General features: G+C 43.5%; 1 protein-coding gene across 1 annotated transcript; it reads left to right on the top strand.

Moving 5' to 3' along the window:
• The first annotated feature begins 2,682 nt into the window (after positions 1–2,682).
• Positions 2,683–3,627, top strand: LOC113909888 (40S ribosomal protein SA-like). The gene has a single exon (XM_027571532.2). The coding sequence runs from the start codon at positions 2,740–2,742 to the stop codon at positions 3,625–3,627; it is 888 nt and encodes a 295-aa protein (XP_027427333.2). The 5' UTR covers positions 2,683–2,739.
• The last annotated feature ends 21,344 nt before the right edge of the window (positions 3,628–24,971 follow it).

Here is a 24,971-nt window from a genome sequence, read left to right as displayed (position 1 = left end):
GCTGGATATAGTATTCTTGGCTGCATATTTTTCTCGTTTAGTGCTCTGAAGATTTCATGCTAGTCTTTTCTGGCCTGCCAGGTCTCTGTGGATAGGTCTGTTGCCAATCTAATGTTTCTACCATTATAGGTTACATATCTCTTCTCCCGAGCTGCTTTCAAGATTTTTCTCTTTGTCTCTGAGACTCGTAAGTTTTACTATTAGATGTCGGGGTGTTGAACTATTTTTATTGATTTTGAGAGGGGTTCTCTGTGCCTCCTGGATTTTGATGCCTGTTTCCTTCCCCACATTAGGGAAGTTCTCTGCTATAATTTGCTCCAATATACCTTCTGCCCCTCTCTCTCTCTCTTCTTCTTCTGGGATCCCAGTTATTCTGTTGTGTTGTCTTATCGTATCGCTTATCTCTCGAATTCTGCCTGTGATCCAGTTGTTTATCTTTCTTTTTCTCAGCTTCTTTATTTTCCATCATTTGGTCTTCTGTATCACTCATTCTCTCTTCTGCCTCATTTATCCTAGCAGTTAGTGCCCCCATTTTTGATTGCACCTCATTAATAGCCTTTTTGATTTCGACTTTGTTAGATTTTAGTTCTTTTATTTCTCCAGAAAGGGTTTCTCTATAAGTTCCATGCTTTTTTCAAGCCCAGCTAGTATCCTTAAAATCATGATTCTGAACCCTAGGTCCGACATCGTACTAATGTCCGTATTTGAGTAGGTCCCTGGCAGACGGTACTACTTCTTGTTCTTTTTGTTGTGGTGATTTTTTTCGTCCTGTCATTTTGTCCAGAGGAGAATAGATGAATGAGAGAACAAAATGTGAACAGGTTAACCACGTCCCCAGAAAATATACTCTAAACAAATCAGAAAAGACCTGAAACCAGGGGAAAAGAAAGGGAAAGAAAGAAAAAAGAAAGAGGAAAGAAAAAGAAAAAGATAAAAACAAACAAAAACAGAATGAAACAAAAAAAACAGAATATGATCAAATATGATCAGGCTGGTGCATAGAACAGTGCCACTCACTAGATTTTGGGTGTATTTTGGTCTGTTAGAAGAAAGTATCTCCTAAAATTTTAAAGAAAGAAAGACTTATATATGTACAAAATAAGGGTTGATACAATGAAGGGATGGAATATGACTATAAAGAGGAAAATTATAAAAGATTTTATAAAAGGATTTGATAAGAAGTCGTTTGAAAAAAGAAAGAAGATTTTTAAAAAAATGAAAAAAGAAAGGGGAGAATGTGATCCGGCAGGAGACTAGAACAAGGGCATACACTAATGATTTAGGGTATATTTTGATCTGTTAGAAGAAACTGTATCTCAAAATTTTAAAGAGAGAACAACTTATATATATATATATGCCAAAAATAAGGGTAACTACTATGAAGGGATAGATTATGACTCTAAAAATGAAAAATAAAAATGTTTTTTTAAAGGGATTGATAAGATGTTGGTTGAAAAAGGGAAAAAGAAAAATTCAAAAAAAAACAGTTAAAAAAATTAACTTTGAAAGACTAATGAATCATGGTAAAAAAGCCATGAATTCTATGTGCAGTATTCCCCTAGCGCTGGAGTTCTCCCGTTCTCCTTGATCGGTAAACTTGGTCTCGGCTTGCTGGCTGTTCGTGCTGATCTTCTGGGGGAGGGGCCTGTTGCCGTGGTTCCCAAATGTCTTTGCCGGAGGCGGAATTGCCCCGCCCTTGTGAGTCCGGGCTAAGCAAGCTGCTCGGGTTTGCTCTCAGGAGCTGTTGTTCCCTGCAAGCTCTCCGTACAGCTTTGGAGGACCAGGGTGAAAATGGCGGCCTCCCAATCCTCGCCCCGGAGGAGCTGAGAACTCGGGGCCCCGCTCCTCAGTGCGCCCCCAGAGAAAAGCAGTCACTCCCGTCTCCCTGGTCTCTGGCCGCACTCCGTGCTCACCCGGCCTGTGACCGAGCGTTTCTATGTCTGGCACCCGACCCCGTGTGGAGTCTCCAAACCCAGCAGATCCCTGCGGTGCACTCCCGCGCCGCTCCTCCCGGGGGAGGAAGGGGAGTCTCCCCGGCTCTGCCACCTGTTGGGTCCCTGCTGCAGGAGCAGTGGCCCGACTGGGCCGCGGATCACGGGTTATGGCCACCCCGAGCTGAGAGCCTGCACCTCGGCTCCGTCTCTGCAGCCGGCTTCCCTGCTCCGATACCTGGGAGCTCTGCCGCACTCAGGCTCCCCCGGTCTTTCTGTGACCCCAAGGGTCCTGAGACCACACTGTCCCGCGAGGGTTCCACCCCCCGCTTAGCCACTGGAGCGACGTCCCTCAGCGGAGCCGATTTCTAAAAGGTCCGATTTTGTGCTCCGCGGCTCTAGCACTTGCCAGAAGCGGCCACTGGGGGCCCCCCTCCCCCGCCGTCTATCCTCCGGAATATCGCCTCGGATTCACTTCTCCGCACGTCCTACCTTCCAGAAAGTGGTTGCTTCTCTGTTCAGAGAGTTGTTGCTACTCTCTTCTTCGATCTCCTGTTGAGTTCGTAGGTGTTCAGAATGGTTTGATCCCCATTCAGCTGAATTCCTGGGACCAGACGAAATCCAGGTCTCTTACTCCTCCGCCATCTTGCTCCCAGCCTGAAATTTCTTCATCTTTTTATGCTCATGTTTACTCATCTGGGAAACTGAGTAAAATAATAGTAAACTTCTCGCTTTCTACGCTACCCAGGGAAGGGTCCATACGGCGTTGTTTTGCGTTCCCTTCGTAACTTAAAGGGAAACTTTCACAATGTCCAGAGCCCTTGATGTCCTGCAAATGAAGGAGGAGGATGTCCTCAAATTCCTTGCAGCAGGAACCCATTTAGGTGGCACCAACCTTGACTTCCAAATGGAACAGTACATCTACAAAAAGAAAAGTGATGGTATCTACATCATAAATCTGAAGAGAACCTGGGAGAAGCTTCTGCTGGCAGCTCGTGCCATTGTTGCCATTGAAAACCCAGCTGATGTCAGTGTCATATCGTCCAGGAATGCTGGCCAGCGAGCTGTGCTGAAATCTGCTGCTGCTACCAGAGCCACTCCTATTGCCGGCCACTTCACTCCTGGAACCTTCACTAACCAGATCCAGGCAGCCTTCCAGGAGCCGAGACTTCTGGTGGTTACTGATCCCAGGGCTGACCATCAGCCTCTCACAGAGGCGTCTTATGTTAACCTGCCTACCATTGCTCTGTGTAACACAGACTGTCTTCTGTGCTATGTGGACATTGCCATCCCTTCCAACAACAAGGGAGCTCACTCACTGGGTCTGATGTGGTGGATGCTGGCCGGGGAAGTTCTGTGCATGCCTGGCACCATTTCCCGTGAACACGCATGGGAGGTCATGCCTGATTTCTACTTCTACAGAGATCCTGAAGAGATTGAAAAGGAAGGGCAGGCTGCTGCTGAAAAAGCTGTGACCCAGGAGGAATTTCAGTGTAAATGGATGGCTCCAGCTCCTGAGTTCACTGCTACTCAGCCTGAAGTCGCAGACTGGTCTGAAGGCATGCAGGGGCCCTCGGTGCCTATTCAGCAGTTCCCTACTGAAGACTGGAGTGCCCAGCCAGCCACTGAAGACTGGTCTGCAGCTCCCACTGCTCAGGCCACCGAATGGGTAGGAACAAGCGCTGAGTGGTCTTAAGCTGTTCTTCCACAAAGGCAAACAAAATGGAAACAGAAATGGAAAAGGTTGACAGAAAATAAACAGTTTGTAAAAAAAATAAAATAATTGTAAATTCTCATAGGGTTGCCTGAGAGTTAAATGAGACAAGATGAGCAAAGCCCTTATCACAGTATCTGGCACACAGTAAATACTCTATGAATTCTAGCTCCTATAATTTCTCACTCATTCAACAAATTTTACTGAGTCTCTACCATGTGTCAGATCCTATTTCAGGCACCAGTGATATACCAGTGACCAAACAGACTCAACTCTTGCCATGAAGTATATATTCTATTGCCTGAGAGACTGACAACAAACAAGTAAACACATTAATAACCATTATAATATCAGGTAATAATAAGTGCTTAAGATCTGCAAAGATCCTCGACAGCATTCTAGGCAGTGGGTAGAGGAAATATGAACGTCATGAGGTGAGAATAAAGTTAGTGGGTTGAGAAAAAGCATGAAGGTCGGGGTGGTGAGAATGGTGGGCAAGAGAGAAGGTGAGAGGGAGAGGCAGCTGTGGTAAGGAACCTGGATTTCATTCTAAGTTTTGAGTAGGGTTTGACATGATTTCATTTGTGCTTTTAAAACATCTTCCGGGGGCGCCTGGGTGGCTCAGTTGGTTAGTTGTCTGCTTTGGGCTCAGGTCCTGGGATCGAGCCCCAAATCAGGCTCCCTGCTCAGTGGGGAGTCTGCTTCTCCCTCTCTCTCTCTGCCCCCAACCCCACTTGTAATCTCTCTCTCTAATAATTAAATAAAATCTTTAAAAAATAAAATAAAATATCTCCTGGCTGGCCATGGAGAGAATAGACTGGGGGAGGGATAGCAACAGAGGGTGCAGAGGGATGAACTGTGCAGCTAGTGGAGTAGGTCCAGAGGGAGATGGCTGTGGTTCTGACGGGTGACAATAGTAAAGATCAAAATATGTAAAGATATTGAATCTGGCTTATATGTTGCAGATGGAACCAACCACACTTATTGGTGGTTTGGATCTGGAGTGTAGGACAAAAAGAAAATTCAGTTACAGTGTATAGGCTTGGAGCCTGAGTATCTGAGTAAATGGTGGTGCCCTTGATTGAGAGAGGGGCAAACTAGAAAAGACATGTACGAGGAGCGGGCCTTGCAGGAATTGGAAGGAAATGTTTGGGTATGGTTAAGAGACTGGGTAAGATCACCTGAAGAGTGAGAGAAAATAAAGAACAAGTCTGAAGACTGAGCTCTTGAACACCCCAACATTGAGAGGGAAAGAAGAGGAGAAAAAAACAGCAAAGGGCATGAAGGAGTGACCAGTGAGTAGGAGGAAAGCCAGGGGAATGGGCTGTCCCAAAATTCAACCAAAGAAAGGGTCTCCAGAAGAAGGATATGACTTACTGTGATAAATGCTAATAAGAGGTCAACTGATGTGAAGGTGTGATGTGACCAGTATATTTAGCAAGATGAGAGTTGTCGATGACTTCAAAATTCTAGTTTCAGTATTACTATGGAGACTACAGCCTGACTGATAAGGGTCAAAGAAAGAACGGGAAGAGAGAAAGTAAAGCTAGTAGCAACGGCTGTTTTGAGGAGTTTTACTATAAAGAGAGCAAACTAAAGTAATAGAAAAAGGAGGAATTGGAGGTCAAGGAGAGATTTATTTTTAAATAGAAGAAGGGATGTTACAACATATTCGTATGCCAATGGGATAATCCACTAGAGATGGAAAAATCAGTGATACAAAGGAAAGCTGCAAAGTCCTTGAATGGGAAAAAGAGATAAGAACGTGTGCACAAGTGGTGGGGTTCCTGAACAGAGGCAGTGACGGGTCATCCTCTGTAACAGGAAGAAATGCAAAGGCTAGAGACACAGCTGCATGAAATATTCCTGGATGCTTAGGGCAACTGCTTCTTTTTTCTAGAAAATTTCCCCAAATACAACTTAAGCAACTATTAAATGGCTCAGCTCGGGCTATAGGTTTTGTGCTGCCCGCCAAACAATGATTTGGGGTTCACAGCCAATCCCAAGACAGTAAAGGCAGAGGACATGAGGACAGAGAACACGTTTTTTCCCATCCTTGCAGACCTTCAATAAATGTTGGATTGACTTGAATTATGAGAAATTAAAATTCATTCCTTGAAGACCTGCTTAAAAGATACTTACAGATGGTGCAGAAAGCCATTTTTCTGAGGAATTAATACAGCTTCCACAGTCTTCTGAGCAAATCTGTCTGCAGATGGAAAATGTGGAAGGATGGACCCCTCCACCATGGAGAACTGGGACTGGTTCACCAACCTGACCTCTGTTAAAAAATATGGCATCCTTTTGGTTAGTATCCAAAATATACAAAGAACTTATACAACTCAACACCCAAAATACAAATAATCAAATTTAAAAATGGGCAGAAGACATGAACAGCCATTTCTCCAAAGAAGATATACAGATGGCCAACTGACACATGAAAAGATGCTCCACATCACTCATCATCAGGGAAATGCAAATCAAAACTACAATGAGGTATCACCTTACAGCTGGTTAAATCAACAACAAGAAACATCAAGTGTCAGTGAGGATGTGGAAAAATAGGAACCTTTGTGCACTATTGGGAGGAAGGCAGATTGGTGCAGACACTGTGAAAAACAGTATGGAGGGTCCTCAAAAAATTAGAAATAGAATGACCCCATGATCCAGTAATTGCACTCCTGGACATTTACCCAAAGAATACAAAAACACTAATTTGAAAGGATATATGCACCCCTGTGTTTACTGCAGCATTATTTACAATAGCCAAGATATGGAAGCAGCCCAAGAGTCCATCGATAGATGAATAAAGAAGATATGGTATATAGATTTGCAATGGAATATTATATGGCCATGAAAAAGAATGAAAATCTTGCCATTTGCAGCAACATGGCTGGATCTAGACAGTATAATGCTAAGTGAATAAGTCAGAGAAAGACAAATAGCATACGATTGCATTTATATGTGGAATTTAAAAAACAAAACAAAGGAACAAAGGGGAAAAAAAGAGGACAAACCAAGAAACAGACTTTTAACTCTAGAGAACAAACTGGTGGTTACCAGAGAGCAGGTGGGTGGGGAATGGGTGAAATAAGTGATGGAAATTAAAGAGTACACTTATCATGATGAGCACTGAGTAATGGATAGAATTGCTGAATCACTATATTGTACACCTGAAACTAACACTATATGTTACCTACACTGGAATTAAAATTTTAAAAAACTTTAAAAAATTGAAGCAAACATTTTGGTAATGAAATCGCCACAGGCTGGTACATTTGATGATAATAACGATGTTTGTATTAAAAAAAAATATGGCCGACGTGGATGGAACTGGAGGGTGTTATGCTGAGTGACATAAGTCAATCAGAGAAAAACATGTATCATATGACCTCACTGATATGAGGAATTCTTAATCTCAAGAAACAAACTGAGGGTTGCTGGAGTGGTGGCGGGTGGGAGGGATGGGGTGGCTGGGTGATAGACATCGGAGAGGGTATGTGCTATGGTGAGCGCTGTGAATTGTGTAAGACTGATGAATCACAGATCTGTACTTCTGAAACAAATAATGCAACATATGTTAAGAAAAAAGAAATAGAAGAAGATAGCAGGAGGGGAAGAATGAAGGGGAGTAAGTCGGACGGGGAGACGAACCATGAGAGACGATGGACTCTGAAAAACAAACTGAGGGTTCTAGAGGTGAGGGGGGTGGGGGGATGGGTTAGCCTGGTGATGGGTATTAAAGAGGGCACGTTCTGCGTGGAGCGCTGGGTGTTATGCACAAACAACGAATCATGGAACACTACATCAAAAACTAATGATGTAATGTATGGTGATTAACATAATAATAAAAAATTTTAAAAAAATATGGCATCTTTTTAGTGCCACTTACCAATCTTAATGTGTTAGATTGCAAGCTCCCTGATAAAAGAGGCCAGGTCTTAGTCAATACTCTATGGCTTCCCCCAACCACCCAGGTGTGTAGCCAATGTGTGTCAGTGGACATGATGGGGCCTGCTGCTCACAGTCATTCGAGATGAAGAGCAGATCCCCTGGATAGGAAAGGAGACCCTTGTCACATCATGTTCCCTTAAAAGCTTCTGATTGAAACCCAAAGCGTAGACCCCAAATACCTCTGATAAAGAGACTTCTGAGGTTAACAAGGAGAAACAGCTTCCATATAGGAAAGTCTGGAGTTCTAGTATATTTCCCTGGTCACCTAGCACTTCCTGCAGTGGTAATTATGAGATTTTCTTACTAAGCTCATCATGTTGGGAGGGTGGGCAATACTTTACCCAAAAGTTTTACTATCAGCCTATCCATCATGCTGAAGCAGAACATTCACTTTGTATTTGAAGCCACTTCCAACAACTCACCTATAGCAACTTTTGAGGGTCCACACAAGGTCAACAATCATGAACGGTCCCTTGATCCAGTGGGATGACAAGCCCCTAGGATTTCCTGGTCCCTTGGGAACTGCCTCATCCATAGACACTGTCTCCTTCCTTCTCCCACCACTCCCATGGGTCCTGTTGCCACTTACATATTCTCCTCCCTTATTCCCTTCACCTCCATACCCAGGACCCCACTCCTCGTTGGCCCTCTATGATGGCTGTCAGACCCATGGACTATTTTCTCTCAAGGATGAGCTAATGAGGACTAGCAAATTTAGAAAACCAGCCCTCAGAGTCAAAGGTCCACAACATAAGTGAATCCTCCATACTTCCAAGAATTACCTCCTATGTACTTCCCAAGCCCCCTTTTCATATCCCCATGGTGTATGCTATGAGTGCAGAAGGGGTGAAGCTGGAGAAACAGACCTGTCCCACCAGGAAAACCTCCACATATGAGTGGCTGTATGGGAACCCAGAATTGGGTGCATGACAAGTTGCTTTCTATGACCCTGAACAGCATACACAAACTCTCTTTTCTCTATGGGATGTCCAAAGAGGGCACCAGACATCAAAGCAATTCTGCATACAAGCTGGTAACTGAGCTGGAGCAAAGGACCATGAGTGAGGAGTGCCCCCAAACTTGGACCAAGTTGCTCTTCAAGAGCCAAGTCAACACATCAGGTTAGAGACAGATACTGCCATCTTACAGAGGGTGAAGCCCACAGGCCAGAGCAAGACTCTGTATAAGTTACCTGATTACACTAGCATATCTAAAGAAAGAAAGTGTGAAAACCAAGTGGAAGTAGGTCAACTTGGAATCTAGAAAAACCTCAGTGAGAAAGGCACACTTGGGAAAAGTGCACATCCATGCCTTGCTGAGGGAGTCTGTCCTGAACATTACCTGTGGCCAGTTCCTCATGATCACCCTCCTGCTGGTGTAGGAGGTGAACTGCAAGCAGCTAGGGAATTCCCAGCATCAACCATTGATAGACCCCAATATACTCCTTCCTTGTCTCTGATCTGCCTCTGCTCCAGGACAAGTAAATCAAGACTGAGAATGCTGTGCACACAGGAGGGAAGATCTAAGTACAGGGACGTAATTACTCTTGTGAAAAGAGGTATGGGACAAAGACCAGTAGGGATCATCAAAAACAGGGTCAACAAAACTATCCAGACTGGAATCAACACCTTCCTTTAACCCCACCTGGTTAAAGAACTTTTTAAATTATTTAGTGCAGGGGAATCTGGTCGTTAATTTTTAGAACCCCACCCTGTAGCAGATAGTGGTTTAGTGTTCTGTCAGAGTCCTCAAGACCACCTCTAGCATCAGCGATTTGCTAGAGGGACTCAGAGGACTCAGCATATGGTTGCATTCACAGCACACTTATGGGATTTATTACAGTGAAGGGTTACAGAGCAAAATTAGCAAAGGGAAAAGGCTATGGAGAGAAATCTGGAGGAAACCAAGTGTAAGCTTTCAAAAGTCCTCTCTCAGTGGAGTCACACAGGACCAGCTCAATTCCCCCAGCAATGAGTTAGAGCAACACATATGAAGTGCTGCCTATCAGGGAAGCTCATTAGAAACTCAGTGTCTAAGGTTTTTATTGGAGACTGGTCAATCGGTACCCAACTATACTAAAATTCCAGACTCTTGGAAGGAAAGCAGGTGTTCAGCAGAAACCACCACTGTATAATACAGGATAGGTACAGTGAGCTACCCTTATCATTTAGGGAAAGCTTTATACCCATTCAGAAGGCAGTTGGCTGGCCAAGTTCCCACACCAGCCAAGGGCCAACCTTGCAAGCAGGCAAGCAAACTTGCAACCTTGCTCTTTCTAAGGAGAGCAGTCCCAGGCCTGCTGTGTTAACTCTCCTGCACAGGTGTATGTAATCAAAGAGGTCCTCCATAGAGTAACAATATAAAGTTCTCATTCAAGACTATAGGTTCAAAAAAAAAAAAAAAGATTATGGGTTCAAATGTCATCAACCATTCCTTTGCTTCCTTCTTAAAGTCCTCAGATAAAGCACTCCTCCAGATATTGATGTGGACATATTTTTCTACCAGGAGAACCCCGTATGCTACTGCCATCAAGATTCTACTGCTTCAAGTTGGCAAAACAGGACATACCCACAGCCAATCCACCCACACCCCTGCCTTCTACCACCACCATGCACTGCGGACCCTTATTGAATCAAGCTTTAAAGGAGCCCATTTCACTTGGAGTGCTAAATATTGTCACAAACCATCCCTTTATCACCCTCTTCCCTAAACCAAGATTTCCCAGCATGGTGGTCCCGAGTCCTGGTTCCCAGACCTGGAGAGAGACACACTCTTCACCCTGGAGAACTGTTTCAGGGACTCTCCTGGGGACAGCACACAGTGAAGCTCAGGGAGGAGCCCTTCATTCTGAGCCACATAAAAGTGCATTCACACAGCTTTCTCCTTTCTCCCTGCAACAGTCTCTACACCCACACTCTTCCACAGCCACGTTATTTACTTATTTTTGCCTTTCTGAAGCAAGTTATTACCTTGGCTCAGGCTAGGTCACAGTGAAATTTTCTTTAGACGGTGTCTCAAATATCCTGTGATCTATGAACTCAACTACCCTGAAGTCAACCTTGAATCCACACAATGGTAATGACTCAATTGCTCTTAGACCCAAGGAAATCCTAATCCCCAAGCTCATTTCACACGGTAACAACTTTGCCCGGTTTATTTTTCTTTTCTTTTTCAAAGGACAGAGTTTAGGGGAGCAGTGAGAAGAGATTAGCCCTCTGAAGTCTACAGGCTCAATCAGTCCATTCATCGAAGCCAGGTTTGGGTGCCTCTCTACACCCAGAACATTATCCCACTAGGAATTCCCCTTCTGGTTTGTGTTTCCTTCCAAATTTAGAATCTGGGCTGTCTGTGTGTGAGGCTGGGGGTGTTTCGGGACAAATGACATCACGTAGACCCATAGAAACAGATGTTCGGGCTCTCTGTGCTTCATGAACTCAGTTTCGTGCCATCTACTGGAATGGAAACTCACTAGGGCCATCCAGAGGGAGTTTCGAAGATGAGTGGGAGGGACTGCAGGGCTTTCCTTTCATTAAAACAGGAAGGGTCTGGGCTAGAATACGTTAGTGAGGACATCCAGAAACAAGCATGGAAACCCAGTGCTCAAACCCACGGTAGGTAAGGACTCTGGTCCACTGAGCAGATTTGTAAGCGAGATGCTGAAATAATTTTTCCACTCCACTTCCCCCCCTCCCCTACCTCCAGAAAGGAACAGGATATTTTTAGCAGGAAAAATAAATGCCCCATAAAAATGAACATAAAAATACCATACAGGGGACAGGGTACCCTCCCACCCATTACCAAGAGATCCCTGGAGGGACCATTAAATTAAACAGGCTTCAAAGCCAGTATTGGAGAAGTGGATAGGCACAGGCCGGCACTGGTCTGAAGAGAGCTGGGAAGGAAAATAGAAAAAAAGAAACTGGCCCAAAGAGCCCCACCCAGAAGTAAGGGGCATGTGGAACTGGGTGGAAATCCACACCCCACACTGTGTGTCTCTTGTGATCTCAAGGCTGTTTATCTGCAAATCCAGTGACCTCCCCTCTGAGCTCATCTCCCCAACCTTTCTGTGGGATCTGACTCAGTTTTTTTTTGCCCACGGCCTCTGTGGCACTGCCCTACGCTTGTGTCTTCCACATCTCTGCCTCAAGCTTACCAGAGGCCCCGGCTTTGGGTCCCATCCTCTCGCCTCCTCCTCTCCCTCTCCCCCTGCCCCGCCGCCCTGGTGCAGTTAGTCACTTCTGGTTCCAGGCCAAAACACCGGGGTCATCCTTCACTTCCCCTCACACGCCACATCCAATCCGTGGCCCAGCTTTCTGCATATGTTGAGGTTGGACCACTTTCACCACCTCTGTGGCTCCCCAGTGTCACCTGGATCACTGCTGCCCGATTCTCTTCCTGCTTTGCCTTTGCCCCTTCGGACCATGGACCCCAACACGGAAACCAAGTGGACATTGTTGAAACAGAAGTCAGATGGGGTTACCCTCCACTCAGGACCTTCCAGAGACTTCCAGTCCTGCATGGATGGAAGGCTGTAGTCCTTAGGATGGCCTTCGAGGCCTGCAAGGTCCAGCCCCTTCTCTTTTGCCTTTTCGCTGCCAGCTAGCTGCAGGGGAATCCAGGCTGGTGCACGGACTCCCCAGGCATACTCTTGTCTCTAGCCCTTGCTCTTCCCTCTGCCAGAGCACTGTTCCCCAGATGTCCTCAGGTTCCTGCCTTCCATTTCTTCAGGCCTCTATTCAAATGCTACTTTCTTGGCCCCTCCATGTAAAATTGCAGCCACCCTGATGTTTCTGTGCTTCTCTCCTTCATTTCTCTCCCTAGTGCTTATCACCATTTATCCTACTGTGAGTAAATTCTTTATCTTGTTTCTTGTTTGTTTGTTTTTCGTTTTCTGTTTTAGAGAGAGAGTGTGTGCACCTGTGAGCAGGGGAGAGGGGCAGAGGGAGAGAATCTTAAGCAGACTTCCTGCTGAGCACAGCCCCACATGGTTGGGGGGCTCCATCTCAGGACCCTGAGACCATGACTTGAGCCAAAATCAAGAGTCTGAGGCTCTGGGGTACCTGGGTGGCTCAGTCGGTTAAGTGTTTGCCTTCGGCTCAGGTCATGATCCTGGGTTCCTGGGATCGAGCCCTGCGTCGGGCTCCTTGCTCAGCGGGGAGCCTCCTTCTGCCTCTGCCTCTGCCTACCACTCCCCCTGCTTGTGCTCACTCTATCTCTGTCAAATAAATAAATAAAACCTTAAAAAAAAAAAAAAAGGACTCTGAGGCTCAACGAACCCAGGCATCCCTCTATCTTGTTTATTATCAGCCTCCTCTCTAGGACAGAAGCTCCATGTGGGCACAGGTCTTAGTCTTGTTTTGTTTGCTTTTGCAGCTGCAACTCCAGCAAAACTTTTACTGAATAAATAGAATGAATGAATGAATGAATTGAAGTTCCATGCCCAAAATCCCCAACCACTCCTGAGTGCCCTGCTCTAAACACTGACACCATACATATCTCATTGTCCTGAGCTGCTCACTGCTTAACAGACCCTCAGTTGTGCTGCATCTTTGCCTAACGGGGGTCTTATTTCTGATGACTTACCTCAGTCTCCGCTCAAGTCAGAAAACCATGGCAAGCCTCTCAAAGTGATGCAAGGCAAATGGCTTTGACAAACTCCACCCCTCTACTTCCTCGTTTGTAAAGTGGGTGTAAAAACACCACCTTTCATTAGGTTATTGTGACGGTGGTGAGGTGACCTGTCAGTAGCATTTCTCCCAGTGCCTGATTTTGCAGGGGCTCAGTTAACACCATGGCCCTCCCCCACTGTGTTAGTGCCTTCCGAATGCCCCCAAGGGCTGCCAGACTCTCCTGGGGTCTCTCTGACTCCAGTCCCTTCACTGACCAATTGCCTTGTTTATGACTACACCATTTCTTCCGGTTATTCTTTGGTTCAAAAATCCACACCTTCCTTCTGAAGAGGCAACATTTCATTAAACCCAACTGTATAGAGTTGAATACAATCAAATCAAGTGAAATCATTCCACATGGCCAGCCTAAGCAAGCCAATTCCTTCCTAGAAGCTGCTCAGTAAACACTTGAGTGAAGATGGGGTCCAGCCCACCATGAAGTGTGGGGTCAGTTCGTCAGCTGAGCTCTCTGGACCACTTCTCGGCCCCCACGGCCCTCATGATCTTCCTTATCTCTGAGCCATTGTGAAAGCTGCACCCCCCTCTCTCCCCTGTCTAGAAGACCCTGTGTCTCTTTCCCTGCCCCTTCCTCACCCATGGAATACAACACCACATCCTCAGGACCCTGAAGGCAGGGCCTCCTTTGGAAAGCCCACTGTACCCGCTCATCAGTGTGACTTAGCTGCCCTTCTCCTATGCTCCCACCACATCATCTGCTCACCACGGCATGGACCAAGCAGAGGGGCATCTGCCTGTGTAGTCATCTGCCTCCCCAGCCAGGGCTGTGAGTCCTGGTGGGCAGGAACGGCATTCTATCCATCAGTGTGAACTTAGTACCTGTGACAATACATGGCACAAGGTAAGTGCTGAATAAATGCTTACTGGGAGAATGAACAAGCGAGTACGTGAAGGAGTGGACAGCTCAGTAACAACTGAAGAAATGCGACACGCCACCAGCCTAAGTGGGGGTGTGTGAGGCATGAAGAGGCCAGAGACACACACTTCTTAGGAACAGACCAAGGAGGGCGCCACCCACCAGCCTCCTGCCCCGTGTCCTCTCCTCTCTGTGCACGTTTGTTCTGCCTGAGCAGCCTCACCCCTGCCAGAGGCCTCCGTTCCTGTCTCAGTGCCACTGACTCCCAAAGCCATGGTCCTGAATTCTATGCCAAACTTAAGACAAGCTTCTCTTGCCTACGGCTTTTTCATTGAAACTGTTAAAGCTCCCCCTTCCTCCACGAGAGATCTCTTGCATCTCTGGATTCAAGGAGTGTTTGCATTCCAGGAACAAGCCACTCTGGTACTGGCTGCATTCTGAAACTTCCCAACTGAACACTAACTCCTGCTACAGCATGTTCTAGATGGATTTTTTGAAGGGCTGGTAAAGGTAAATACATCCCCAATTGCCATGGAGATGTGGTGTATCATAGTCACAGAGGACAGAGAAGCAAAAATTAGAGTTCCTTGCCTTGCAATGTAGTAGAAAATGTAAAAGCCTAGAGTCTAGACTCTATGTAGGGCAGGAGTGGGGAACTTCTGGCCTCCAGCTGTTGGCTCAGTTTTCTTCCAACCTTTGGCAAACACAACAAACCACGGCTACATTAACGAAGAAAGATGCTTATCAGTCAGATACCACTGTTTGGAAATTATCCAGAGCCAGTTGGAAGGCACATGGGTGGTGATACATTTTACAAGCACATTCTTATCGTCCCGCTCCATTTCAGAATTCATTTGGGCTTCTTACCTTTCAAGTCAACTCTCTTTTTCTCCAGAACGTGTGCTAAATTTTAGAGGAAGTCTTTTGCTTTCCACTCTTGTTTTATATTGTTGACTGAAGCCATAAAGTCACTAGACGTGAGAGCTGGAAAGACCCTTAGAGATTATCTGGTCTAACCCCCTCGTTTTATGGGAGAAGAAACTGTCAGTGCTGACTTTAACTTTGAATTTTATGAGGCCTATTTGTGTTGACAACGTGATTGATTGCTTTGCTTCCGAGACTGAAGATTTGCAAGGGGAAATAGGAAAAACAAAGTCAGTGCTCTTTCTGATGGGAGGGAGCATAGGGTAACAGCTTTCACAGCTGTAACCTTCCCTGGGCCACATCCACCCCATATAATGCAAGGTCTTTCTACCTGGTGTAAGCCAACCACCACAGGAATGGCTGTAGGAAGTTGCTGCTCCTCTTAAAGAGGAAAGTGTCAGAAGGTTAGAGGTCACTCCCTGTGACCAATGAGAAAGAATTGAAGAACTTTGAAGCAATAGGTGTCCCATCAGCGGTACTCACTATTCCCAAAGGGGGTTTCTCTCAGGGGTGATGGCTGTTTGGACCTCTTGAAATGAATCTGCTCCTGCATACTTTGCTGTCCAATCCCCCTCCCTGCTGAGCACGGAGACCACAGAATTTGGCCAGAGAAGGTTCCCTGGCAGTAAGGCACGGCTTGGTTTAGGAATAGTATATATCTTATGCTATGGTGGATGATGCCAGGGGAATGGAGCTTGGAGTCATTCTGGAAAAGGCACAAAGAGCAGAGCTAGAAAAGCAAAAGCAAAACCTGTTTGCAGAGCCAATGGAAAAGATCAGGAATGGAAAACTGGTTTCAAGTCAACTCTAGTTTGATTGGGAGTGCCTGCCTGGTATCAAGAGGGGCTGGGAGGCCGTGGGTCAGCAGAAAGGAGTGCCATTATGGATTAGTGATGCCTGCATCAGGCCCAGGTTGGGGAGGAGCAGTAAGCATACCACGTCTTTTCTTTTTTTGTTTTAGATTTTATTTTATTTTATAAAAGAATTACACGTATCAGTCTTTTTTTAAAAATATTTCTTTTCTTCTTTTTAAATTTTTTATTTTTTAAAGGTTTTATTTACTTATTTGAGAGAGAGAGAGCACAAGAGAGGAAAGCGTCGGAGGAAGAAGCAGACTCTCCGCTGAGTGGGGAACCCAGTGCCAGGCTCAATCCTGGGACTCCAGGATGATGACCTAAGGGGAAGGCAGATGCTTAACCGACTGAGCCGCCCCAGCACCCCACACATATACAGTCTTAAAAGTCAAATAGTCTTCCAAGTTTTATAATGTAAAGCAGCATCCCTCTTGCCAGGGTCTTGCCAGCAGTCTCCCTCTCCTCACTGGAGAAACATGCTAACAATGAACTTGGGTTAGAGAGTGCATGCCGTGGAAATATTAGAGTATGAAAATAGCTGAGTGAAAAATTAAGGTGGATTTAAGAGTAAAAGCAAGAAGGTAGGTATTGGCCCTGGAGCACATAGAAACTAAACTAGAAACCCACTTTTGTAATGCATCCAGGATGATCAAAGAGTCAGGTGGGTTGAACGGTAAACACTGTTCACCTGCGTATAGTAAAAGCCCTAAAATGACCACTTACCCATGATCAAGCAAATGGGGTGGGGGAGTACCTCAGTGGTGGTGGAGGGGGTTGTCAGTTCCAGTGACTGGGGAAGAAGCACCTGGCTACCAGAAGAAACCAACCCTACAATCCTATTTTGATGAAATCAGTAGCCAAAACTAAGGACTAATTCTGATGGACAAGGAAGCAGGCGGGGCCATCACACAGAGCAGGTCTGGGAAGTGCTGGTAATGAGGCAGAGAGAAGCCCTCTCTGTCCACTCGCTGGAGCCAGCCCAGAGGCAAGAATGCAGGAGCAATCTGGATGTCTATGTGGAGAGATGACTCTTGTTGTCATATCCCAAGCTGTTAGGGATGCTCTTCCCTGTGTTCCCTGCACAAAGTACCTTTCCTGCATCTATTCAGATAATCATCTGATTTTTCTTTTCTAGTCCTTAATGTGGTGAATTACACTGATTAATTTTTCAAATGTTGAACCAACCTTACATTTCTGGGATGAAATCCTCTTGGTCATGATATATTATCTTTTTATGTAGTTATTGGGTTTGATTTGCTAAAATATTGTTAAGAATTTTTTAAATCTATGTTCATGAAGGATTTTGGATTGTAATTTTCCTTCTTATAATGAATCTGTCTGGTTTTGGTATCAGAGTAATGTTAAAGAATAAATTGGGGACTGTGTTCTCCTCTCCAATTTTCTGGAAGAGTTTATTTAAAATTAGTGGGGGTTTCAAAGAACAAATAATCCAATCAAGAAATGGGGAGAAGACATGAACAGACATTTCTGCAAAGAAGACATCCAAATGGCCAACAGACACATGAAAAAGTGCTCAACATCACTCAGCATCAGGGAAATACAAATCAAAACCACAGTGAGATACCACCTCACACCAGTCAAAATGGCTAAAATGAACAAGTCAGGAAATGACAGATGTTGGCAAGGATGCAGAGAAAGGGGAACCCTCCTACACTGTTGGTGGGAATGCAAGCTGGTGTAGCCACTCTAGAAAACAGTACGGAGCTTCCTCAAAAAGTTGAAAATTTGTGTGGAACCAGGAAAGACCCCAAGCAGCCAGAGGAATACTGAAAAAGAAAAGCAAAGTGGTGGCATCACAATTCCAGACTTCAAGCTCCATTACAAAGCTGTCATCATCAAGACAGTATGGTACTGGCACAAAAGCAGACACACAGATCAATGGAACAGAATAGAGAGCCCAGTAATGGGCCCTCAACTCTATGGTCAACTCATCTTCGACAAAGAATGTCCAACAGAGAAAAGTCTCTTCAACAAATGGTGTTGGGAAAATTGGACAACCACATGCAGAAGAATGAAACTGGACCATTTCCTTACACCACACACAAAAATAGACTTCAAATGGCTGAAAGACCTAAATGTGAGACAGGAGTCATCAAAATCCTAAAGGAGAACACAGGCAGCAACCTCTTCGACCTCAGCCGCAGCAAGTTCTTCCTAGAAACATCGCCAAAGGCAAGGGAAGCCAGGGCAAAAATGAACTACTGGGACTTCATCAAGATTCAAAGCTTTTGCAGAGCAGAAGAAACAGTCAACAAAACCAAAAGACAACTGACAGAATGGGAGATGATATTTGCAAATGACATATAGATAAAGGACTAGTATCCAAAATCTATAAAGAACTTATTAAACTCAACACCCAAAGAACAAATGATCCAATCAAGAAATGGGCAGAAGACATGAACAGACGTTTTTCCAAAGAAGACATCCAAATGGCCAACAGACACATGAAAAAGTGCTCAACATCGCTCGGCATCAGGGAAATCCAAGTCAAAACCTCAATGAGATACCACCTCACACCAGTCAGAATGGCTAAAATTAACAAGTATGAATAAATAAATAAATAAATAAATAAATAAATAAATAAATAAATAAATAAATAAAATTAGTGGGGGTTAAAAAAATTAGTGGGTTTTTTTTTTCTTATTTAATAGAATTCACTAGTGATGACATCTGAGCGTAGTTTTCTTTGGGGTAAGGATTTTAAGTAAAAAGTCAGTTCCTTAATTTTTTTATTTTTATTTTTATTTTTTAAAGGTGTATTTATTTGAAAGAGAGAGAGCACAAGTGGGGAGGGGGGCAGAGGGAGAGAATCCTCAAGCAGATGCCCTGCTGAGTGCAGAGCCTGACTAGGGGCTTAATCCCATGACCTGTGGGATCATGACCTGAGCCAAAACCAAGAGTTGGGTGCTCAACCAACTAAGCCACCCAGGTGCCCCAAAAGTCCGCTTCTTTAATTTAGGGCTATGTAGGTTGTCAATTTTTTCTTTTTTTTTTTAAGATTTTATTTATTTGACAGAGAGAGATAGTGAGAGAGGGAACACAAGCAGGGGGAGTGGGAGAGGGAGAAGCAGGCTTCCCGCTGAGCAGGGAGCCCGATGCGGGGCTCGATCCCAGGACCCTGGGATCATGACCTGAGCCGAAGGCAGATGCTTAACTGACTGAGCCACCCAGGCGCCCCTCAATTTTTTTCTTGAATGAGCTTTTGCAGTTTGTGTCTTTCAAGAAGTTGGTCTGTTTCATTTAAGCTGTCAGATTATGCGTGTAGAGTTGTTCATAGTGTTTCCTTGTTGTCCTTTTAATGTCTGTTGAAACGGTAATTATGTTGCTTCCTTCTTCTTGATATTAGCAAATTGTGTCTTCTCTTTTTTCTTAATCTGACTAGAGATTCATCAATTTTATTGACTTTCTAAAAAACAGATGGTTGGTTTCACTGGCGTTCTCTTTGATTTTGAGGTTTAATTCGGTCTACTTTTTTAAGGTGGAAACTCAGGTCTTTAGTTTGAAAGCTTTCTAACACATTCCCTCTCAGCACTACTTTACCAGCATCCTACAATATTTGATGTGTTTTCATTTTCATTTAGTTCAAAATACTTTTTATTTTCATGTTTGACTTCTTCCTTGATCCATGGGTTACTTAGAAGTATGGTAGTTTCCAAGTATTTGGGCTTTTTTTCAGGTATTTCTCTCTTACTGTTTTCTGATTTAATTCCATTGTAGTCAGAGAACATACTTTGAGTGAGCTGAATTATTTTCAATTTATTGAGGCTTGTTTTACATCTCAGAATAGTGTCTTAGTGAATATTCCCTGTACACCTGAAAAGAATTACGTTGTTGTGAGCGGGAGTGCTCTATAACTATACGAATGGTTTGGTTTATAGTGTTTATTGTGTTTTCCAAGTCTTCTATGTCCTTACAGATTTTCTACTTATTCTATGAATTATTAAGAGAGCATGTTGAAATCTCTCACTACAAGTGTAACTGCCAATTCCTCCTTTCAGGTCTATCGGGTTTTCTTACTTGATGTATTTTGATCCTCCGCTCCTTGGTGCAAAAACATTGAGAATTGTTATGTTCTTTGAAAGAACTGATTCTTTCATCATTATGAAATGATCCTCTAGATCCTTGCTAAGATTTGCTCTGACCTCTACTTGGTCTAATGTTAGTATAACCACTCCTGCTTTATTTCTATCAGTTACCTCAGTGTATCTTTTTTGTTCTCTTATTTTTAATCTATTGTGTCTTTATACTTAAAGTGGGCTGCTTGTAGGCAGCATATAGATAGGTGTTGTATTATCCAGTTTCTGCCTTTAAATTTGACCATTTGCACCTTCTGCCATTAGTGACATGCTTCTGAAACCTCACTGTTTCGTTTCTATTTGTTCCATCTGTTATCTGTGAACTTTTCCCTATTTCATTGACTTCTTTTGGATTAACTGAATGTTTTTATGAATCCATTTTTTCTTCTTTGAAGACTTATGAGTTATAACTCTTTGTTTTGTATTTAGTGATTGTTTTAGAGTTCATAGTAAACAGCTTTAATTATTACAGCCTGCCTTCTAGTAATATTATAGTTACATATACATAGATGCATACATATATACACACTTACATATATATAAAAGAGTTGCACTGTCTACACATCTTACTGTTAACTGAAGACTGAGCTGTTTTCCATGTAGTTCCTCCTCTCTGGAACTCGGCCCTACAACTTCCAGCCACCTCAGGCTCGAGAACTCCAGTCTCTGCCCCTCAGTTCAGAGAGTCCACTGTGTTTTGCTTGAGAACTCCCTACCCCTCTGCTGTCCGGAGTGCACCTCCAGGCAGGAAGCCGCAGGACTGTCCAAGGTTTACCTCTTCTCCGGGATCATAGTCCTGATCTTTCTATTATCCAATATCTTCAAACAGTTGCTCCACATATTTTGTCCGGCTTTTCTCATTGTTTAAGACAGGAGGGTAAAGCTAGTTCAATGATATATTTTTAATACTCTGTTGGATTCATTTAACTAATATTTATGGAGGATTTTTGCGCTCATTTTTATAACTGAACATGACTCCGTATATATAAAGAGGCACATTTCACTCAAACGAATATAAATGCCTACATATGTGTATATAAGTATAGGTTTCCCCCACTATGCAAAAGTAGAGCATGACTATGAAACCTTTCATACGCCAAAATGGCATAAAACAAAGAAGCACTTACCATTAATTTATATGGAAATTTTTTTTGAGAATTCTCAGACCCCAAAAATAACCTCTTTTAGGCTTTTCTGTTAGCTTAGCACACATCTTGCTAACAAATGCACACAATGAATCGGGATAAAGCACAGAAAGGAACTTGGTGGGGCCACCCTCGCTGCTCCTTGGGTGCAGGCTATTGCTGCCAAACTAACCCTGAACGCTATTTTCACCTTTTTTTTTTTTTTTTTTTTTTTTTTGGTAAAAGTGAAAATCCTCTTCGGATTTTTTCCATTAGCGAAACAGGCACTAATGTAGATCTTTCATAAAAGCAAAGTGAGGTAACGTGAACTTTCAAAAAGCAGGGGATAGCTGTCTATACGTACATGTGTGTTCTTCTTGTCCAGTTTTGGATTCAGTTCTATGAGCCTCTTAAAATGTTAAACTGATCTGAAAAGCTTTTGCTCTTTTGCTATTTTCTTGAAGAAAATTAAGGAGCGTGTCTCAACTTTTTTTTCCGTTATAGCTTCCCACTCCTCCTGGAGCCTTTTTAGATTTTTTTTCCCCCTAATTCCCCAACATAAAATTTTAATACCACAGACACCCTCTACATCTGTACTGTAACTCTTTAGAGGACCACAAACTCTTTTGATATCTAAGATATTTTTGTCCCTCTACAAAAGCCAATAAATTTTTATCCCATTGAGAATACGTGAGATAGGGAATTAATCTGTCCCTTAAAAGTTTGTAACACTTTCATCTAGAAAACTTTCTGGGCTGCAGCTTTTTGGAAGAGGAAAGCTTTGATGACCATTTCACTTCTTTAATGCTTACTGGCCTATTTGATGTTTATATTTCTCCAATTGGCCATTTTAGTTTTATCTCAGAAAAATGGTGGTTTTATTTGGCCAGTGTGCATCCTGGCAGCACCGATTTCTTTCTTTTTTTTTAAAGATTTTATTTATTTACTTGACAGACAGAGACACAACGAGAGAGGGAACACAAGCAGAGGGAGTGGGAGAGGGAGAAGCAGGCTTCCCGCGGAGCAGGGAGCCCGATGCGGGGCTCGATCCCAGGACCCTGGGTTCATGACCTGAGCTGAAGGCAGACGCCTAACAACTGAGCCACTCAGGTGCCCCCGCTGCAACACCGATTTCTGAGTGGTAGGTATCCATTGTGATGAGTCAGTGCCCAAGCTCTTCCTGTGGATTAACTTATACACCATCTTGTAGAACAAAATCTATTTCATCTGTAGTTTCAAAAATGTCTCACTGTGGTTGTTCATAATACTTTATTATTTTAAAATTTCTTATGCATCTGTAGTTATTTCCTTTTTATCATTTTGCATTTTGTTTCTTTATATGATCTCTCCTTGTTTTTGACCAGTCTTTCCAGAAGACTATCCTGCTTATCTTTAAAGAAAAAAACAAAAACCCAGCTTTTAATTTTGCTGATCTCCGTTGTTTGTTGTTATTATTATATACTGCATTAGTACTGTTTTTCTTGTTGTCTAGTTTGATTTCTGCTCTTAATATTTCCTTCTGATTGGGGCACCTAGGTGGCTCAGTCGTTAAGCGTCTGCCTTTGGCTCGGGTCATGATCCTGGGATCGAGCCCCGCATCAGGCTCCCCGCTCCGCGGGAAGCCTGCTTCTCCCTCTCCCACTCCCCCTGCTTGTGTTCCCTCTCTCTCTGTGTCTCTCTCTGTCAAATAAATAAATAAAATCTTTAAAAAAAATATTTCCTTCTGATTTCTTTAGTTTTGTTCTAATTTTCTTTTACCTTCTTCTTGAATTAAACACTTAGCTCACTAGTTTTCAATCTTTCTTGATCCTTGATACATTTATTTCAATTTATAAACTTCCCTCCAAATCCTGCTTTAGCTATGTCCATAAATTTTAACTCAAAATACTTTCAGTTTATTCTGTTTTCTGTAATATCTTCATGAGTTCCTTTTTAATTTAATTATTTAGCTGTACACTATTTCATATCCAGACTTCAGGGATTTTTAAAAATTTTATTAGCAAGAACCGTGAAGAGTCTTGGATTTTACCCTACTTGTAAACTAACAAGGTAGCCAGTCACAGTTTCAAAAATGCTGGCAGAAGACATGAGCCCCCTAGATCAGAAACAAAGGACTTAATCACCTCATTTTCTCATTGGCTACCCTGCCTCCCAAGTCCCACGAGAGTGATACCTATGTGGGTCCAGGAGGATGCAGCACCTGCATAGTTGAGGGGGCTTGAGATTGGGAAACTGATCTTTTATAAGAGGGTATAAGGGGGTATAAGCCAACCCACCCAACGTGTGCCTCAGAAGGACACATTGGCTTCATTTTACTGGACAGCAAACAAACCTGCCCTGTACCAAAGAGGGAGATATTAATCTTTATTTTCCAAAGCTATTTGCTTGTATGAACATCCTTGAAAATATAGTCTGGAACAAAAGTTGACAAAGTCTCTACTTGGGGAACATACAGAACCATAAGAGACCCGTGGAGAATTATTGTCCAATAATTACTCTTCTGTAGTTTATTTCTAACATAATTGTGTTGTGGTCAGAGAACATAGTCCACATGATATTGACCTTTAGGACTCTTCGTGGAGAAGGCTGGGAAAAAGTCTCTAGGAATGAGAGTACCACACATGACAGAACCTACAGACTAACACCATTTCCATCCCTTCACTGGGCATTGCCTCCATTCAGAGAATCTCCCTTAAATTCTTGGGAAAAAGCAGGTTATCTTAGGTGACAATCCACTGTCATTGAGGGGATGGAGAGAAAGGGAATGAGGAAGCAAACGCCTTAACGCAGCAGGTCATGTGTTTTGACCAGATTCTCAAACTGGTAGGGTCCCGAAGCTGCCCTGATATTCTCCCCACGTCCCCCCAACACTTCCATTTCCCCCCCCACACACACACCTGACATCTGGGCTACTCTTGCCAATTCCCAGTCCACAGAAGTGATAGAGCCAGAAAAGCTCCTTGCCCAAGCCATGTAGGGGAACAGCAGCATTTTCCCTCCATAGCTGCACCTACTCCCCCGCTAAGTCCCACCCCATACTGCCACGAGCTTCTGCACCAGCTCGCCACTATCTTTGGTCTCCGTAGGGCCTTCTCGAAGGTTTTATGTTAGTTCCACAGACTCTGCCTTCTCTCCTCCTCTATCAGTTTCTCAGCGTGGGCTACATATGAGTTGGACCTAAAGAGTATTTTAGAAATGCTAGTGCCCCGGTTCTGTTTCTGGAGACTGATACAATTGGCCCAAGGAGGACCCCTGATTATCAATAGTTTTCAAAGCTCCCTGGGTGATTCTAACATGTAACAAATGTTTTTAATCACTGTCTCTAATTTCCTCTGGGATGATTTGGGGGGGAAGGGACCTCACAGCCCAGGTTTTTAAAATTTTCCCATCAGGAACTAGAAACTTGCATTCTGTATAATGCTCAAATTATTCAACTCATCTGCCCAATAAACAACTATTTAAAAGCAAATTATCTTGAAAATGTAAGCTATATTTGATTAAATTCTCTTAAATCATTTAAAGTGCGACTGCATGTTTACTGTGGCTGACTTCTTGAACACTTCCAATATCATAAAATTTTCACAAATGCAGTGACTACAAAGCTTATTATACTTACACTTGAATGTAATCTAAATCCTCCGAACAATGGACTTATTCATTTCTTTGATAATTTATGTGCTTGTTTTATACCTTCCTAGGGGATATTAGTATACTTATTTTAATATCTTCCTAGAGTTTCAGTAATATATTTTTATTTCTTCCCAGGGGTGGAGTAATATTACTAGACCTGGAAGAAAAAGTACACTTGCTCGGCTCAGCTAAGGCTACAG

This window comes from Zalophus californianus, chromosome 6, assembly GCF_009762305.2.
Source record: "Zalophus californianus isolate mZalCal1 chromosome 6, mZalCal1.pri.v2, whole genome shotgun sequence".
Lineage (NCBI taxonomy): Eukaryota > Metazoa > Chordata > Mammalia > Carnivora > Otariidae > Zalophus > Zalophus californianus.
The sequence above is the reverse complement of the archived record's forward strand: the minus strand, read 5'-3'. Positions and strand labels throughout refer to the sequence as shown.

Bases quoted from the DNA above. Each gene is read 5' to 3' on its own strand.
- LOC113909888 (XM_027571532.2), top strand. From the start codon at position 2,740: ATGTCCAGAGCCCTTGATGTCCTGCAAATGAAGGAGGAGGATGTCCTC.